The sequence below is a fragment of the Oryzias latipes genome, chromosome 20 (genome assembly GCF_002234675.1).
Source record: "Oryzias latipes chromosome 20, ASM223467v1".
NCBI classification, from domain to species: domain Eukaryota; kingdom Metazoa; phylum Chordata; class Actinopteri; order Beloniformes; family Adrianichthyidae; genus Oryzias; species Oryzias latipes.
In genome coordinates this window covers 14,443,234-14,462,812 of record NC_019878.2, presented here as the reverse complement: position 1 = coordinate 14,462,812, position 19,579 = coordinate 14,443,234, and the positions used below count along the sequence as shown (strand labels likewise).

The following is a 19,579-nucleotide window of genomic DNA, read 5'->3' as shown; positions in this document are numbered from 1 at the left end:
AAAAACACTTAAAGGTTTTACATCATCCATGACCCTTAAAGTATACAGCAGCTTTGACCTATTATTTTGCAACTTGTTGCTACAATTAAAGTGTTGTGAAAATGTTAGAAAAACACCTGTGCGCCCTATAATCCTGAGCCCCTTATATATGGATTAATTCTGGTTGAGTTTACTGATGTCCAAGTGATTTTGAGAGGTACATGATCTGTTTTTTTTACAAGTTTCAAATAATTTTGGGTATGTCCGAATTCCCTCCCTAATCCTTAAAAAAATAAAAAAAACGATATATTGCAGGAGTATAGAACCCTGGATTTTAAAAGCAACTCTGACAGAAGTACTTTTTTTTTTAAACACCAAATATGACGTCAATACGAGCAATACGAGCATTTTACGACGACTATGTGTTCTGAAGATGACAACGTTGATGGTTAACTAAAAATCTACACTTAAATACATTTTTGAACAACAGTTAAACGCAATGCATTGTGGTCTATATTACCCGATCAGAGTCATTTTTCAGGTCATCCATAAATATTTTTGCCCCAAAAGAATTGTCTTGCCCAAACAGAAATTGGTTTTGCGTAATTAAAATTGGTATATCAGTTGCAAAATTGTGCTCAAACCTGGACCCCTTAGGCAATTAAAACAAAATGTGTTGCAAGAAAAACAAAAGTTGTGGACAATGAAATGGCCAGTGGTTTTAGTGAATGTGTTCCCTTTACTTTCATGTTTTAGCGTTATTCTAGGCATTTCTGTAGTTATTTACTTTCTCTTTTTTGGTTGTATCCTGAAACGGTGACAGTATTGTTTTTTTGAAGCTGTGTTGTGCACAGTGCTGTATAATTTCTATTTTAGTCAGCGTTTATTAGCATTAGATTTATCACAACAAACATGAGAGTCATCTGGAAAAAAAAAACACTCAGAGATTAGATCTATGGCGATTCTTGTGTAATTCTGAAAAAGACACGTTTATAAAGCGGTTGCAGAATTAACTTAAACTTATATCTGTCAGGAACTGGTGGAGGAGGACCCAAAATGCAGAAGACCAGGCTTGATGACAGAAAAGAAAACATTTAATAAACAAGCTGAAATATGACTAAACCAGGGGGAGCAACAAAAAGGTGACAAAGTGGAAAAGAGCAGATGACCTGACGAGGATGAACAGAAACCCGTTAAATAGGCTAAGGGCAATTAACTGAAATAAAGACAGCTGTGGATCATGAACCGGAAACTGGTGTGACTGACAAAAAGGAAACCAAAAACATGACCAAGAACAACAACTCCAAACTGAACCACAGAATCCTTACAATATCGCAGGCATGTGAGGTACAAATAGGATATTAAATCACATTAATCCACCTGTGGACTGTAAAAAACAAACTGCCAATGATGCCGACAGCCATGACAGGTATTGTCAGAGAATGCATAGGTGGGTGTTTGCAAAAGGAGTTGATGTATTTCCTTTCATGGCTCTCACTCATTTTATTCTCATTCTCCAGCTTGTGCAAAATTTTACTTGCTCATGCAAGTATTTTTTGAAACTTTTTACTTTCTGCAACCTCATTAACAAACCCCCCTTCCTCTCCCAAACATTTTAATTAGATAAGACTTTATGCTGCTGGAAAAATTGAGTGGAGAGAAAACAGCTGGTTTGCCCTCTACTAATACTTCATCTTTCTGTCATGGAGAAAAGGGAGATGGAGTAATTTAATTAGGGGGACGACTGCCATTATCGATGGCTGACTGCAACGGCTGGAATAAAACATCAAAAGCTTTTTTTAATATGCCTCAGTGAAAAGCAACACAAAAAGGAAGGAAGGAAAACCTGAATGGCAACCCACTACTTGTGGCTTTTCATCTACTCTGGCATCCTTTGTTTAGTTAAAGAGGGACAGAATGAAACTGTTGGTCCCTTTTGTAAGAATTTGACAAATTAATGACATTTAAAAAGAAAAAAAACCAAATATAAGAGGGAAAAAAGGGTTGGAGCTGAGAAAATACAGTACTGAATTATAGTTACTGCAGGAAAATAGGAAGTGTGGAAGGAAAATGATATAGTGTGCAAGGGAATGCTAGGGCATGATGGAGGACAGGAATACAGATGGAGGAGATGGGAACAGAGAAGGGATGAAGGGAAATTAAATCGAAGGATCAGCGGTCACATGTTTGTGATTAGGAGCCCAATCTCATGCTTGGTCACATCTGTGCTTTGATAAAAATGTAGGTACACTTTCCTGCTTCCATGGTTACAGCTGATGTTTAAAAAACACTGTTTCTAAACCATTCTTCACTTTTTTTATGCAAATATTTTTGCATGCTCTTACAAACCACAATCATAAACCAACCATAAGTCTTATGTGGTGGACAGTACAAACGAATGATATACTTAAAGAAAATACCGTATTTTCCGGACTATAAGTCGCACCGGAGTATAAGTCGCACCAGCCCAAAAATGCATTATAAAGTAGAAAAAAACACAGATAAGTCGCACTGGACTATAAGTCGCATTTTAACTTTCACAACCTTATATGACACAATCATAGCAGACTGTTTATCTCATAATTTCACAGTAATTTTTTCTCAAACTTATTTATTTATTCTTTTCATGAAGCATCATTGGCCAACTAATACTCTGTTTTTTCATCCTGTATTTGTAGAAACAGTTGTCATTTTTATTGCATTTCTGAATCTATGAAATCATTGGAAAATAGAATATTATGTTCTTAGCCTTCAAGATCTTACTGTAAAAAAGGTTTGCTGATTCTCTGAGTCACTTAACATACTCTTAACACTTAACATACCTCATACATCAAATTGACCCAGTAACATCATCTCTGTTCCTCACAAATGAACATAACAGGAGGGTTAACAATGTATTTATTTCAATTTATTTCTAATATAAGTCGCTGCGGAGTATAAGTCGCACCCCTTGCCAAACTATGAAAAAAAGGGCCACTTATAGTCCGGAAAATACGGTAGTTAGGATTTTTTAGTGTATGAAGATGTGGAATGTGAGACTAAAAATTAGGATATTTCTGTCAAATTAGTCACTTTCCATTTCAATGTTGAACAAGCTTCTCTTTTCTCATATATTTTTAAGATTTATCTCAACTTTTACTTTGAACTTTTGTTTGAGTATTTCAATTGAGCATTATGAGGCGTCTTCAACTGTGTGATGTGCAAAGTACTGTAGAGTGACTGGAATCCCAACAGAGAGTAATGATTTATGATAAAATGTAGTTCCTCCCTGCCTCCCTGATAAGCTTTTTTACACATACAACAAAAGGTTCCAAGGGAGAATGGCCTATTTTTCTCTCCGGCTGACATCCTTGAGATATGCAGGGCCTTGTAACAATAAAAGTAAAAGAAAAAAAAGTAGTAGAAGGGAGCAACAGTGGGATGAGGATGTAGATTAGGAGTAGATTAAAGCAGGGGAAAGTGCACTCATCTACAGGGAGGAACACAGTGTTCTTCCTGTTGCAACAAGAAAAAGGAAAGAAAGCACAAGACAAATATGGCAGATTAACATATCAGACAGGAGTGGAAAAGTGTAAGTGAGAAGAAAAATAAAAATGTCTTTCAAAAAGAAGAAAAATTTAATGTATGATGCCCAAAGTAACATTTTTGGAATGAAGTGATTATGTGATCTCTCTGAAATACCATTAAAGTCAAGAAGTTAGCAGAAGCTTGTTCCTGTTTGGGTTTATTTACAATGTTTATTTATGTTTGACTTACATCCTCACTGACAGAATTCTTTATAACTAAATTATTTTCCTGGCCAGCCCTCTTTCGACACGCAGTGAATTTGCTGCTCGATGTCTAAGCTTGATCAACCAAACGCGTGTGGCAGGAGATGCCGTAAATGTTATTAGCTTGATCGCTACATGGAGCAGTGTCTGTAATACATTTCGTTCACAATGCATGGAAGACACAGATGATCGAATGTATTTATTTTAAAAAACTCTACAAAAGCGTGGTTACACATCTCCGTGTCTGGGTTCATGAGATCATTCAGTCCCTTGACTTACAGGTGGGTCATATTTCCTTTATTTTTATTTTTTTTATTTTTGTTTTTCCTGAAATGTCCAACACAAGAGGCCCTCAGTTCTCATCTGCCTGCCCAGCTGTTGGACAGGACAAGTTAAAAAAGAAATATTTCCTTTATTTAAGTGAAACTAAATAGGCAAATGATCATGTTTGCAGAAAAAAACAAGTGGTTATTGGCTATTTTTATCAGTTTTGCATTTAGTGAAATAGGTACTTTGGTTGGTGAGGACATGCTCATTTGGCTGACATCTAAACCTCAACAACCCATGACATTTTTCAAAACGTAATTTTCAAACTATTTTTGGGCGCTATAATGCAGAGACACATGGATCTTTCCATTTCTTCTTTTAAAATGCATTTAATGGGTACATTTACGTATATGAAAAACACTAACACTTGTAACGTGTAGCGCGTTCCAAACAAGTTCTAGAATTACTGTGAACACAGTTAAACTCTGACCGACTAACTTTTGTCTCACTAATGTGCTACGGTGCGCCACATAAGTTTGAACATTTCATTGGCTGTGTGCCTTTTGATCTTGTGCATCCTTTACGGAGACAACATACTGTAGTTTGCAATTTGTAACAGTTTTGTACGAACTATTTGTAACTTCCTAGAGCTTATAAAGAAGGACCGAAAAAAGCAAAAACTATAATATTTGAGATTTTACTTCTAAATAAAACTGTAGGCTACAGTATTCAAAAGTGAATGTGCTCTTGCTTTTATTTTGTACCTTTCCTTTTCCTCATTTGGCGCTTCTGATCCCCTTTTTCATTTTCTTCTGTGAATTTTTACACACAAAGTTCTTACCTATTTTAATAAGAACATTCCCCAAAAAGCAACAACTCTCAGGTGTTCTGTTCTGACACAGCAAGCTAGTGATTTTATTAATTTTATGTAGACGTGCTCTAAACCAACAAATACTTTAGCTATCATTTCCGCACATGAAGGGCCTATTATACATAATAACTTTGGCATATCTGACTTTGTCGTAATTTCCACTCACAATGTTAGAACTTTTTTCTAACACATTTTTTATGTCTTCAAAAAACGAATGTAAACTGAAATCCTCATTGCAGTTGTCCAGCTGGTAACTCACATGACTGAATACTAAGAGATAGCATTGCATTGTAACCTGCACGCGGTGGCAGAGCACAGTTTTTGAAAAGCGCTGCTTTCATGGCTAATCAAGCTTGTTCCATGTGCTTGGCTGGAGTCAGCCCAACACAACAGGACTGGGCTTCCAGTTGTTTTACAGCCGAGTAAAATCAATTAATTTCATCTTTTTGTTAGTCTGTGACTTGTGGCTGTCGGTTTTAGAGTCTGCTTGTTATAAAACTCACAGACTGACAACCGTGATAGCGTGTAGAACAAAGTTTTCCTGTAGGCGCTGCTGAGGTCATGCAGAGCTGTAATGTTGTGTTCCATGAATGCTGGCTGAGACAGAACCATAGCAAAAACTAAAAAGAATTGATAGAATATTGAATAAACATCAAATTAGCTTTCTTTTTAGATACAGTTCTATGTACTATTAGGACAAACAGGTCAAAGTCATTATCTGATTAAAAAAATGTTGTTTTTGACATTGATTCTATCTAGAATAGATATTTTACCGACAACGATTACATTAAAATGTTGCGGATTAACAGTTGTTTCTAATATGTGAAATCTTTGAAAAGAGACATTTTAGAATTGTCTTACAGCAAAATTAAATTTGGCAGACCTCTGTTAAAAACTACTCCTCTACATAATGGGTATTACAAAAATTCTCAATCTGCTTTGTGTCATGTCTCCTGTTCAGAATGTGTTCATTTTGCCAAATCAACATAATTCTTTGATTGTGAGTTGGTTTCATTCTGTAATACTTGACTTTTTTTTTGTTTTGTTTTTTTGTTTTTGTTTTTTTTTAGAAAAGGTTTGATCTTTGAGAGTTTAAAGAAAAGACAGAAAGTGTGAAAATGGTCATATTCGTTCATTCATTCATGTTCCCTGGTCACGGGGCTGCCGTAGCAAATCCCGGCCAATTGTGGGTGAAGGCTGGGGACGTCATGAACAGGTCCCCAGTCTGTCACAGGACCACAATCACACAGCCATGCACACTCATATTCCTGCATGTCTGTCTGAGAAAAGTGTGTAAAGTGTGTAATGAGGTGTTTTCCTACCTTAAAACATCTGTAATACTACTATGCACATTTCACAAAACACTTTTTTTTTTTTTTTTTGAGAACGTAACCATGATAAACAAATAAACACTGTAGTAAATTATCAAAAAAAGTGTTTACAAATCAACAACTTGGTTGTATTGAATCTTTATTCTCTGCAGACATTTTTGTCACGTAGGACCATTTAAATGTGAAAAAAATGTATTATCCCTTGACCTTTTCTTTTCGAAATTGAAGACAAATTAAAAAAAAAAAAAACAGATGCCAACTGAAGCCTGATGCAGGCAGAAAGAGACTGCAACTGGCAACTTATCAGTGAAATTTATCAGAGAAAATGTTCATTAACCTTAAACTTTTCATCTCCAATCAGTAGGTGTCATTAATAAGGAAGGACCACTCCTGTGGACTCTTAGCATTAATAAGATTAAGATGATTAAACACACATTGTGTGCATTTGCTAACTTTGTGCTCCATGCTGTCAGCTTTGTGGTGCTGATAATAGATTGGAAAGCATGAATTAATAATTGTATGAACATAGAGAGGTGTAATTGTCTGTCCTTATCTCTCCTGGCTGTGGACTGATGTGGAAATGAGTTTGAGTCTGAGTCACTGAGATAATGATTAAAGCTAGAGAAAGAATGGGAGGAAAACTGGAGGAAGGGCGGGGGGACGTAGAGCTGGGAACAGAAGTGTGATGTGTGTCACTGCATGAAGGCCAGGACATTTATCTCACAGTTTGCCATCTGTAAAATAATTTATAAGGATGCGAGCACACGTGTACCAGATATCCGCAATCATTCCATTCTTTGTCTACAGTAGGGGTTGGCACCGATCGTTTCAGAGCATTCATTTATATGTTAGTTGAGGGGACATGTGGGAGATTCTGTTTGGGAGTGCAAGTGTACCTCCTCTCCTGTTGAGCTTGGCATATCCAGGTGCGTATCCATTTGAGAAGACAGATGAGCTGGTGAAGGCTGTGTGAGGCAGAGGAAAGGCTAGAGTCTCATCACACTTCACTGTGGGGAGTGAATGAATGTGAAGACGGAGATAGATGAGAGTGAGATAAAGATAGGAAGCAAGGAGACAGACAAGAATGTAAAGAAGGTGGGGAGAAAAGAGGAGAAAAAAAAGAAACATTAGTGTTTTTGCAATGTGTCTAAAATCACAAACTTACGTTTTTGTTTTTAGCACAAATGTCCCAAAGAAAGTGCGAAAATATGATTATTCAAGGGTGACACACTTTCTGTGGGTTAAGAAATAAATCAGGTCAGCTACACTGAAACCACAAGGCAACCCAAAAATTTATTATGCTCACTGGTAAACCCAAGGGCCCTTTACCATCATGTACCCCCCCCCACCCCCCTTCTCCACCCACTCATCTCCTGCTGGATGAAAAGTGAAGCCAGTGACATAGAATAATCATGAGGAGAACAGCCACAAACACCAGCACTGTAGTGCTGCTAAGGGCAAACTCATTTAAAAGACCACCCAGAAGCACTAACGTCAACCGAAAAATAGGAATGGCCTGGAAACAAAGCTAATAAATATCCTTCACATGCATGCAATCATCAGGTGTGACTCTCTGTATTCCTCTGTTTGTCTTTTTCACTCACTTATCAATGCGGACGCCCCTTCCAGTACATTAGGTTTCATGCAGGGAAATTGTGAATGGTCTGTCAGACCATAAAGAGGCAGTCAATACGTCTCTGTCATGTCCCACAGTGTAAGTGTGTGTACACCACATTGGATGAAAGTCAAAACCAGCATCTTATTCTGCTGACTTACTGGACGTTTCAGTATAGGTGGACCCTCGGAGAGCAGGCATGAGGGAAAAAAAATGCATCATCGAAGCCCAATGATGCGTACTTGTGTGTCTTTTTCTGGTTTGACAAAGGTTTTGCAACTTCCCTGCAGGCTGAAGCAAGTCTGGATTTTACCTAGATTCTTTCAGAAAATATCCTAAAATAGAAAATCTTGTCCAAACAGTGTGGTTTAATTAATTTTCCTTTTTTTTCTTCTCAATAAACACCTATCCCAGTGAAAATGTAATTATTTTGTGTTTTTAACATGTTTTTGTGGCATTTTTCTTATAATGGAGGACAAGTATAAAGAAAGTTAAGCTTAAAATTGTGTTTCTGAGTACTTTCTATTGAAATTATAAAAGGAAAAAAGCAGTTGTCGTTGTATCATAGAAGCTAGTCGACATGCCACAAGCTCCCTGCTTCACTCCATTTTGATGCATCCACTCGTAGACGACTAGATCCATGTACGTCTCTGTTTTCCTCATACGAGCTTGTATCTGGCCCAAGACAGCATGGCTGAATAGCTTCAACATTGCTCGACATTTTTGTTGCACCAGTATGTTTGGTTTGGGTGTAACAGATACATAATGGGATGTGGGGCAGGCTTTATACGTGCAGTCTTGCCCAAACTACACTAGAAGATGACACAATAGTTTTGATTTAGGCTAAAAAACAACATAATCACAGTTAAAAACCACAGGGAACGTCTTTAAAATAGATCAAAAGGTGATCAGAGTGGAAGTTTAAAGAAACAAGTTTTGTAAAGGAAGACCACCGTTCTCTCCAAAAAGGTGTTAAGGTGAGGAATATGTGAATACATCTTGTAATGAACTTCTACACATTTCCTTTTTGCCTGAGGTGCAGTTTTCATGCTGCAGCATCTAATCACGAAATTAAAAAGACGACAGCATCATGCTCAAGTACCACACATAATGAATCACAATAATGAAAGGAAGATCCTCTGTGTTTTAATGTTCATTAAAACTCATCTACATCTCTAGACCCATACACCCATTCATATTTGCCTCTCTATACTGATCCCCTGAAACATGTTAACGTTATGAATTAGTCAAAGGCAGTTATGCTTCATTTTCTTCATATTCAGCCACAAATGTAGGCTGCTTTCGTATCAACAATTTTTTCGTAGTTCAAGGCCAGATTTTGTACTCTACATGAGGTTGCACAGGAGATCACACACACTTGTAAAAGGGAACGGATCATGCTTTGTCAGTAAAGCCGCAAGGTAAAACTGATTTCAGGTTTTAGTCGCAACGAGTTGGAGACATAAAACAATATGCAAATGTGGACAAACTCCCATGGAATTCACAACTGGAAAAAGCAGAACTCAATTCTTCTACAGAAAAACAATCATGAAGCTCATAAAATTATTTTTGTTTTTTTTATCCTTTCCGATTGGAGGTCCTGCCACCCATTACTGAATTCTCATCACTCTTGCCTGTGTTAATTCTGTCTCGTTTGTAGCTTGTCAGTGTGGTTTGAAATGTCATGCCTCAGCAGCAGCCTTATTTTTATTGTCACATGAAAGTTTTTTTTTTTTTGTTCCTTTAGCCCTTGTCTCTGTTTGGATGCTCTCCTTCATTGTGAAACGGTAACCCAAACTTCTCAAAGTGAACATGTGATTGTGAGTGAAATGATGCAAACTGCTTGGAGGCTACAACGCGGGACTAGTGCCATATTTACATCAGGTTTTTATTTTTTTTTTGTGCAAAATAAAAGCCCAATATGGAGCATGTTTAAGCTTTGATCTTGACTTTGCTGTAAAGTAAATTCATGCAGTGGGTCCCAACTTTTATTTCTGCAGTGAGTAGAACGAATTATTACATCTATTGATGGAGGGATTATCAGACTGCTGCTCAAAGGGCTCTTTAGTTTGTATCTAAGATTGTTTGTGGGGTGAAATTGTGCACTCTGTGGCAGCCAATTCATGTGTATAAATAATCTCTTCGGCTCCCTGAATCACTTTTTCCATCATTTTCAGATGACTAGATTGGTTATAATGTAAATTCTGTAAATATATGCCATCCACAGTCCTGCTCTCATGCAGACTGGGCAGCTTTTACATTAGCAGCACAGGCTTAAATCCTCACAGCCTCATCAGTTAACACCAACTGATCTGAGACACCTGCAGCTCTTTAACTAGATGGCGAGTTAAGCTGCCAGCTTATCTTATTTGTGTTTCTGGCTGTGCAGCACATCTCTGCTTTTCCTCCTTAAGTATTTGTTCTGATTTCCCTATACATTTTTTACTGGCTTAATAAATGCTCTTATTGGGACATCTTTGGCAGTGAACAAAGGCTCAATGTGAAACCCCCGCCTGACATAAAGGTGTAATAAGTCTAAAATGCCAGAATTCTGTTGAGTCAGGATGGGCATCCAGTGGAAAAATCTCTGCCAAACCACCTGTGGGAATTGGTGAAAGCTGATTGGCTGTGGCACGTCCTGAAGGGATATCCCAAAAGCTGAACGACAGCAATGACTCACTCATTTGACTATGTAATTGTATTGAGGGACTTCATTAACTATTTAAAATGTATTTCTCAAAATGATAATGGTTCAAAATGTGTAAGACAGAAAATGTATGACAGAAGTCTGGCCTTCCCTTTTATTATGACAAGATTTGAGAAAAAAACAAAAAAACAAAACAAGAAACAACTAGCAGCTCTGTGAACTCATTGTCAAAGTTTAGGTTGGTCTATGTTTACATTTTTATTGTACCAGAACTTTTTTATTGTGTTTTGTTTAGGATCACCTGTGTTAGTTAATCAGGTGGTGTTTGTGTCTTAAGCTACGTTCACACCGGGGATGTGACGACATGGTGTTCTTCTACTTTTTTTTCATACTGTTTACAACCGCATGTCCGCCACCCACAGTTGGAAGAGGCTTGGTGTGAAATGTCGAAGCGGTCCAAATCTCGTTAATATTGCTTTCGGCTTTTTCTTTCACAACTTTATACAGAAATATGCATCAATACCAAATCAGAGTCCCAGAATGATTAAAGTTCAACCTGGTTTAGCTTTCAATGCACGCTCAATAGCCTCTTGATTTGAACGTAGATCCTGAGAACAACTGAAGGAACTTGTGTAGAGGCGCATGTATGTGAGATTTCTGAAAGCAGAAACCCAAAATGTACATACGTGCGTGTTTATTTAGGCTTATTACTGAAAGAAGTCGCTTGTACATGCGTTGCTGAGGATGACTGTACCTGAAGGTGGCTTTAGAAATGGTAGCTCCTGTCTATCCCTTGTTTTATTATTATTATTCTTTAAGATATGAAATAAAATCTATCTATTTGGTATTAACTAATATACCCCAATGTAACAGCTGCAGCACCGCACTAAGGCCTTCTGGTACATAGGGTAGAGACAATCCACATACACATGCATATATTCACAAAGTCATGTGGAAATTCGTTAAAAAAAAACATGTATGATGATAACTGCAACTCATGACCAAGTGAGAGATCACAGCTATTGACCGTTACATGAACAAAGAATGGTTCTGTGTGCTGAGCTGCGTTAGGGCAATCACATGAATACAACATACAACCAGAAATGTCAGCCTATTCCCCTGTGGAGTGATACTTTTATGCATGACAGGATGATATGAGAAGTGAAAGAGATTGAGCCAACAAGAGAGGGTAGCAAGAAAAAAGTAGATGGAAGATGAGAGCAAAGGAAAATGGCTCTCTACCAAAGTCGCCTTGATGACATTTCCAGGCAGTGGTAGGTAAATAACCAGCATGCAGAACAAATCAAACGAACAGGAGAACTGCCAGCAGGCTGCCACCAGTTGGGATCATCGCCATGAACAGACAGCGTTTGGCCAGCTTATTTACAGGGTTTTACATCACTACACGTCTCTAGTGCTGAAACGGAGTTGGATGTATACGATCTATTACATCCAGGATGAAATTCATGACAACCTAAAGATTAGCTGGCATACAAAATCGCAGATTGAAGCAATGAAACTACTGGCTGGAACCCAGGATACGGCACAACAACATGGAGAACTGACAGGCTTGGCCTGCTTCAAAAAGCATTGTAGCTGCCACATAGGCCAGTTTGGGAAATCGCCCTGACACTATGAAAGCACAGAGCATGGAAGCCCAAGATACTGCATGTTTTTAAAACCACCATCTATAAAAGAAATGCAGGGCTTGTCAGGAAAGTCTCACTTTCCACATTTTTTTTAAACAATGCTAGTCAGTTGAAATATGTCATTAAAATACACCTGCAAAACACAAACTTTTTTTTATAAATGACTGTAAGACAAATACACGTGTGTGGTTTTGGCGTGGTGCTGTCAAATCTGGCCTCTCAGCTACATTTTGGTCTAGTTGACTTTGGATCTTTTTTTGGACCTGGGTTATGAACACAGTGGAAGGGGCTGGCACCTGCATGGAGATGAGTCTTTGCATAGTGTCAAAGTAACCTTCCTTTAGTCGTTTTAGATGTGGCTTTGGAAAAACATTGCGATCAGTTTTCTGTTTTTGCTTAAATTCACATTCCAAGTCACTTTACCTTAAATCAAATTGTTCCTTCGAAACCTAAATTGCTTTTTGGGAATAGTTTGTCCATTCAAAGCTGTTCCCAAAACAGTTCAAAAGTCTAAACTGCGGTGTTTGTCACCACAGGAGAGGCAACATACTGTAACTTTCATAAAACATACTTTACATCAAAATCTGTTTGCATCTTATTTTGTAAATTTGCTGAAAACATGTTAGAAAGCTGCTGAAGTGCCAAGTTGCTAATTAGCAAGCAACTGTATTTGCATGTTGATTTGAACACCTGGAAGTGCCAGTAAGCAGCTCCCCAGTGGGCCCCACAGGGACATTCAGACCCCTCATTAACAGATGCTCCTCTGCACAGAAAAAGGTCCTTCCAATTGGCATTAGAGGTAGCTGCTTTTATGCACTATCAGCAACCAAAAAAAATCCATAAAGTACTCATATTGTTTCTGATTACTGATGAGGAGCAACTGATTCACAGGCCTCATAAGATAGATCCTAGTGCAAATAGCAGAAATGCCATCTTTTCATTAATAAAGGCAAAATTGACACCAGCTTGTAAAAAAAAAAACATCCCTTCAGTTTCATTCCTACTGTACAGACTGTTACATAACAGCCAGGTGTCACTGATGCAATGGCCATGCAACTGACATTTACTTATACAATCTTCCTGGGCTTAGGTGTAATGAGAGGGCACAGGAATTCCTTCAAAATAAAAGCTTGTGTTATGTGCTGAGGTTCTCAGCTATCAAATGAGGCTGATGTTACACATATTTGACCATTTTCTTCCCTATGAGTTGGAAAATATAGGTGTTGGTGCCTCCTAAAAAAGTTATCTTTTTACAATATTTTAACAAGGTTAAAAAAATAGTAATTTCTTCTCAAATGGACAGAAACATTTGGGTGAGTTTTTTTAATTGTCATTTTCAAATTTATATTTTGGGTTTATTACAAAATTCTACCTTGAGGAAATATAAATAACAATAAAAAAAGGAAGAGCACGTGGGCATGTGGGGTAAACACTTCAGTTATTGCTAAAGGTTGGTGTACCCATAGAATCAGAGCATCAAGTCCAATGATCCAGTCATTTTTTATATACATTTTTTGTCTTTTTTCAATTAGCCTACTTTTAAATAGTAGTATCTGAAAGGTCCACCCATCCATTGTGCAAAACAAATAATAGTGTACACTCAGCGTGGCCATGAACATTTGAACATAAACAAAGGAGAGAATATGTAATTCTAAAAAAATTTTTTTCAAAGTTTGAAGCTAAACTCCTCAACCTTGAGTGACCTTGAGGTTCAGAAGCTTCTAAAACTTTCACAACAAAAAAAGAACAGAAAGACTGATGGAGCAGCCCTAAGCTCACATTTTTTATGAAATAAAGGATTTTTTTAACCTATTCTGTTTATTATGCTTAGTAGGTCTCAACAGTATTTTTTTTAAAAAGATCTAACCTATTTTCTGGCTTTTAGACAACCATTGTTAAAATACCTGCTTCTTCTTTAATAAAAAACTAAACTTTTTTTCCAATGGTACATTCTGTCAACATATTAATGTTTTGAGATCATTTAGTTGATTCTCATTGTGGATCAAACATCCCGCTTGCTGTTACAGTCTGAACAAAATCTCGTTTATGTACCTTTGTGCTCCCACAGTCCTGTGGCATGAAATAGCGGATGGCTGTGGCAGTGAATTCTAATCATCCAGGCTTCAGAGTAGGAAGCCTATTCGGTTTTAATTCCCATTCTGTCACAGTGGGAATAGAAATGACCATTTAACATGGTGGAAAAGTGCAAATTTCTCTAAATATGAGATTTGCTCCAAGAAAATTGGAATGAAATTTTTATTTTACTAAAAACAACATTAAGAAAAGGGGCTTATACATCCCGAGTTCAACAAAAAGGGAGATTCAATATTTTTTTATCTTATCTTCTTCCACTTTCGGCTTCTCCCATCAGGGGTCGCCACAGCGAACAAGTCGCATGGTAAACTTGGCAATGTTTTACGCCGGATGCCCTTCCTGACGCAACCTTCTCAAACCGGGCTTGGAACCGGCAGAGGTAGAGAAGGGAACAGGGAGCAGACCGGAGTCGAACCCGGGTTTCACGAATGGAAGGCGCCGCAAACCAGCACGAGCTAAACTGGCTCCCAATATTTTTTTTTTTTTTTTTTTTTTTTTTTTTTTTTATATATATACAATATTTTTTTATCTTATGTTTTCTCAAATTTAAAACGTAGTCTAAACTTCTTCTAAGCTTCTATCATATATATTTCTGACAGTGGTTTGTCTTTGAATTCATAAAAGTTATGACTTTAGTGAATTTATTGTAAATCTTTCTGAAACGACAGATATTGAGCAGTAAATACAAGGTAAACAACTTTTGAGCCACTTTCTTTCATCATGTTTAACAAACACTTCAATTGTAAATGTTGTACAACATAAAAGCTGCAGTTATTATTCTTTTGAAGGAAGAATCTGCTGGTGTGAATTGAGTCTTTTTCAAACTGCTCCTACCGTATATTGCTATACTTGCATTTCCCATTTCTTCTTTTCACCAAAGTGAGAATTTGTGCATTTGTTTTTTTTATCTTTTTCTTTTCTTTTAAAAAATATATTTGTTATAGCTGCATTGTTAAATCAGAAGGAATAAAAGTTCTATTAATTTGCAGGTTGGCAGCTTGTTCTCTGTCCTTGACTTTCTACACATTGAGGCATCTCTGAGTAGGGAGCCTAACATTGCTCCACATGACTACTCATTTGTGTGTCAGCGTGGTGGAAAAATGAAACACTTTAGAGTTTAGAAAAGGAGATGCACTCCACAGACAAAAATCCTGCATAAATGTGGCTTGCACTGACTCTAAGCTGTCACCAAGGCATGAAAAGCACCACATAAGTACATTTGATTTTCCCTTTTATTCTGGCTCTGTTTGGAATTCTATTTGCCTTCTTTTCGTCTTCTCATCTCATACATCAAAAATGTCCTAAAAATAAACTTTTCACAAAAATGTTTGTCTTAAATGCAAGGAGGCCAACTATTTTTCTCCTTTTATTAAGATTTCTATTCTCTTTTCCTACAGACAATATTCATCATCAGATTTAGAATCCGAGAACGTACCAAGTGTCTATTGAGATGTTATGGATGGATCAATGCTTACAAGACAATCAAAATCATACTACAAAAATCTTTTCATTTGTACAATAAGAAGTGCTCAAAGCCCATGACATGTGGGTTGTACTTTCATCAATAAATGCAACAAAAGCAGCCAAATATAAAAAAATAAATAAAATCAAAGCTTGAGAACCCAGTATTGTATTTTGGTGATTACTGTCAGTGAGCCACTCACTGGAAGTATTGATTGAGTCGAAAAAGAACAGTTGCTTTAACAAACATTCAAGAAGGTCAAAGGCTGCTTTTTAACTGTCATGATTGCCAATAATGATTAGCTTTGAAACATTCCAGTTGCTTGTCTATCTGAAAAAAAAACAGGAATTATATCATCCTACTATTTATATGACTCAGTTAACATTGTAGCAACTAGAATGTGAGATATATCAGCAGTATGCCTTTTGGACACGCTGGCACTGCAATTTCTACACTAATCAAAAATGTCATATCATTCAGTTATAGCAGCGGTGTTTGATACTAAATGTTTGAGAAGCCTCGGGAGGACTAAAGCCTGATACACAGTGGTTAGTCTGCAGTGCATCTCTATTTCTTTGGCTCCAAAAAATGGATTTTTCCTTAATCAATGGGAATGTTTACATCACCATCATCATGTTTGCGTTTGACGGTAGCATTGCAATGCAAGCGCTACGCAAGAGTTGTAGTTCCAGTCTGTATACGTGTCCATTTGGTGGCAAAAAGCAGGAAAAATGGGAAACAGGTCCGCGTTTCAAAAGTAAAAACTTCTGTTGTACCTTTCAAATAAAAATCTTGTGATTCTTAGTAGTTCGTAGAGGTAAGAAGGTCCCAGAAAGAGAGTGAAGAACAAAAAAAAGAAACAAAAACAAATCCAAATTATTTAAAAAAAAAACTTTTTTGAAATATTATGAGCAATGTCAAGGAACTGTGAACAAGTTTGACAAAAATCCAGCCATTGTTGTATATACCTGGTACTCACAAGGATCTTTCTGACATGTAAACCTGCCCCAAGTACCAGACAAACAAGACAAAGGTGTCATTGCAACTGTTGCATTAACTCACCCCCCCTCTTGTGGGAAACATCCCCCTCCAGAGGACGGGGTTTATCGACGGTGCACTGAGTTCCTTTGACATCTTTGGCACAGCAGTGACAGCCAGTAAGTGGGCAGTGGCTGAGTGGGCAGTTCACCTGCCGCTGCTCCTGAATGGAGGTTATACTCTGTGGTACTAACTGGATTCACTAACTGATATATGAATATTTGGTTTGTTGTTTACTCACGTTAAACAGAGAGTTTGAAAAAAATCCACCACTTGCAGATTTATCCCATGTGTGCTGTGAACAGTGTTAGTTGTCTCATGCTGTAAAGCAGCAGGAAGCTCCAATGACTCAAGAAAGATGACAAAACGTGCTTTCCGACAACACCTAAATCATAAAAATTGACATGACTTTCCATGATGCAGTGCCCTCTTTTGCTCTATTAAAGATTTACAAAAGTGGACAAATTGTGGTGCCTAGTTGGTTATGAAATGTTTCTACACTGAATTTATTCAAGGTGTCCTACTGAGCAGTTTGCACCAATTTCTGACATTTCCATTCATCTTGCTCCTGGCTGCTTTCCAAACGCTCCTGAACTGGTAGCTGCATTCTCACACTGTATTTACTGATGGGTACCTGGAACTGACATATGGAGGGAGCATTGCCAGCATTTGGTTTAGTCCAGTTACAGCAAAGCAGTACAGTATCTGGGTTACCTCTTGGATAACTGAAGGCTGCAAAAGGTGAAACAAAGGTTGTATTTTATTATTCTGTCAGAAAATGATCGAAGTTATTAAATAACTCAACCTAAAGATATATTACCTATGCAGAGAGATACAGCATTTGTGCTGTAGATTATTAAAGAAACATACATGATTATGATTGATTTGGTATTGAGCCAGGCACAAGTGCATGAAAATTACAATTTTTTGTAGAGTATGATTCTGAGAAGAAAGGCAGCGTTAGTTTTTGATTGAAAGACAATTTACGTTAAATTGTAAAAATATGTTCCACAAAAATCTAGTTTTGTTGATAGAAACTGTTCATAAAAAACAGTGAAAAGCATCTTTTTTTTTTTTTTCAGGACTGAATCTATCATCTCTATAATGCTATCAAGGACAAAGTTACCACGGTAACTGAGTTTAAGTCACTTTGTTTCTGGGGCAGAGAACCTTGGGCTTTGATCATTGTTGAGCTTTCACCAGACATTTTTCTCTGGAATGCACCCTTGGCCAGATCAGTTATACCTGTCTGGCTCAGAACTCTGGACCAGAACTGATCTACTCAGAACCGCATGAAGCATGACTTTCTGTGTCACACTGATACACCCAAACTGCAAGAGAATGTGGGTTAGTGTGCATGCCAGTGTGTTTGGTTGAGCGAGAGCTTAGAGAAATGAAAGATTAAGACTTGGTCTATGACAGAAAATTGAAATGTATTTATGTGAAAATGTAACCCACACGAAAACCTCAGAGAAATGTTTGCCTTTGAGTTTATAATGAAGGGACGCCTCTCAAGTGCCAAACGGTTAAGCTGATTGTTCCACACAGAGGTACATTCACTTAAGGTGACTGAAAGCTGTAACCACACACCCATGGTTAAATTAGATTAAACCCTTATGTGTCTTTATATGTGAACCTCAAATGCCTAAAGGTTGCAAGATAAAAAGTCCTTCAACAGTTTGTGATGTGATAAAAACATGTTGTATACTGATGAACAGCACATAATGTATTTTTGTTTCTCCTAATGAGTGCCACTGTAATTATTTGACATGGGGCAATCTATATGATATTATAAAAATTATATATATGACATATATAAACGTCAGAGACTCATCTTGTTTTAAGATAAGAAAATAATAAAATTATAATTTTTTTAAATTAAAAAAAACAATTTAACACTTATCACTTTGACTTATTGATCAATTACACAGTAGCATGAATGCCATACATGAAAACTGCAATGATAACTGCAGAATTTACTAAATGGTAAATGGCGTATATTATAGCGCTTTTCTACCTTCCTCGAAGGCCCAAAGCACTTTCAAGTCACAGTCCCATTCACAAACAAACAAACGCTGCCGCCAACCCATAACCACCAGAGACGATGTGGGGTTCAGTGTCTTGCCCAAGGACACTTCAACACATGGCGGGAATCAAAGCTCCAATCGTCTGATCAGAGGTTGACCGACCTACCTATGCACCACGGATGGCCTGCTAATAAAATACATCTGTGGTAAAGAGTTTGACATTCCTAAAATGTTTTTAGAAAGTACTTAATAAATGAAAAAAAGTAAGAAAACATTCCCCATTTCAGTTTTACTGTAACGTTTTTATAAGAGACGTGTTAGGGTTAATGCAATAGTCTATTGGGGCCACCATAAAAATAAATACATAAAATAAAAATATGAAAAAAGTAAAATATTAATGGGAATAAAATTGTAGATTTGTAAGTAAAAAAGTCAATATTTTATGAGAATAAAGTTATAATTTCAATTTGTAAATTGATGATTTACAAGATTAAAGTCATAAATTTATAAGGCAATAGGCTGTCGACTAATAAAAATCATAAACAACAACAAAAATAATCAATATTGTGATTCAGTATGAGAGACAGAGCACATTTTAAGTGCTTACTTTACCATTGGTTTCAGAAATAATGAAATATTAAGTCTTTAAGTGAGTGAACATTGATCTATTGTAAGTATAAAGACATAAAAAAGAATCTGCAGGAAACCTTGTCACTTCGGAAGATGATTTTTGGCCTACAAGGAATGGATTTCCGGAGGTCCAATTGTATTAAGTCGCATACCTATGATAAACTAAAGGTGTATGGTATCACACTAAATGGAAATATTG

General features: G+C 37.1%; 1 protein-coding gene across 4 annotated transcripts in view; it reads right to left on the bottom strand.

Moving 5' to 3' along the window:
• Window positions 1-19,579, bottom strand: part of cntnap2 (contactin associated protein like 2) — a 364,810-nt gene that overhangs the window by 235,599 nt on the left and 109,632 nt on the right. For all 4 annotated transcript variants that reach the window (XM_020712697.1, XM_020712695.2, XM_011488837.3 and 1 more), the window contains exon 2: window positions 7,115-7,225. In XM_020712697.1, the coding sequence (XP_020568356.1) occupies window positions 7,115-7,225 (111 nt within the window). The remainder of the gene's footprint in view (window positions 1-7,114; window positions 7,226-19,579) is intronic.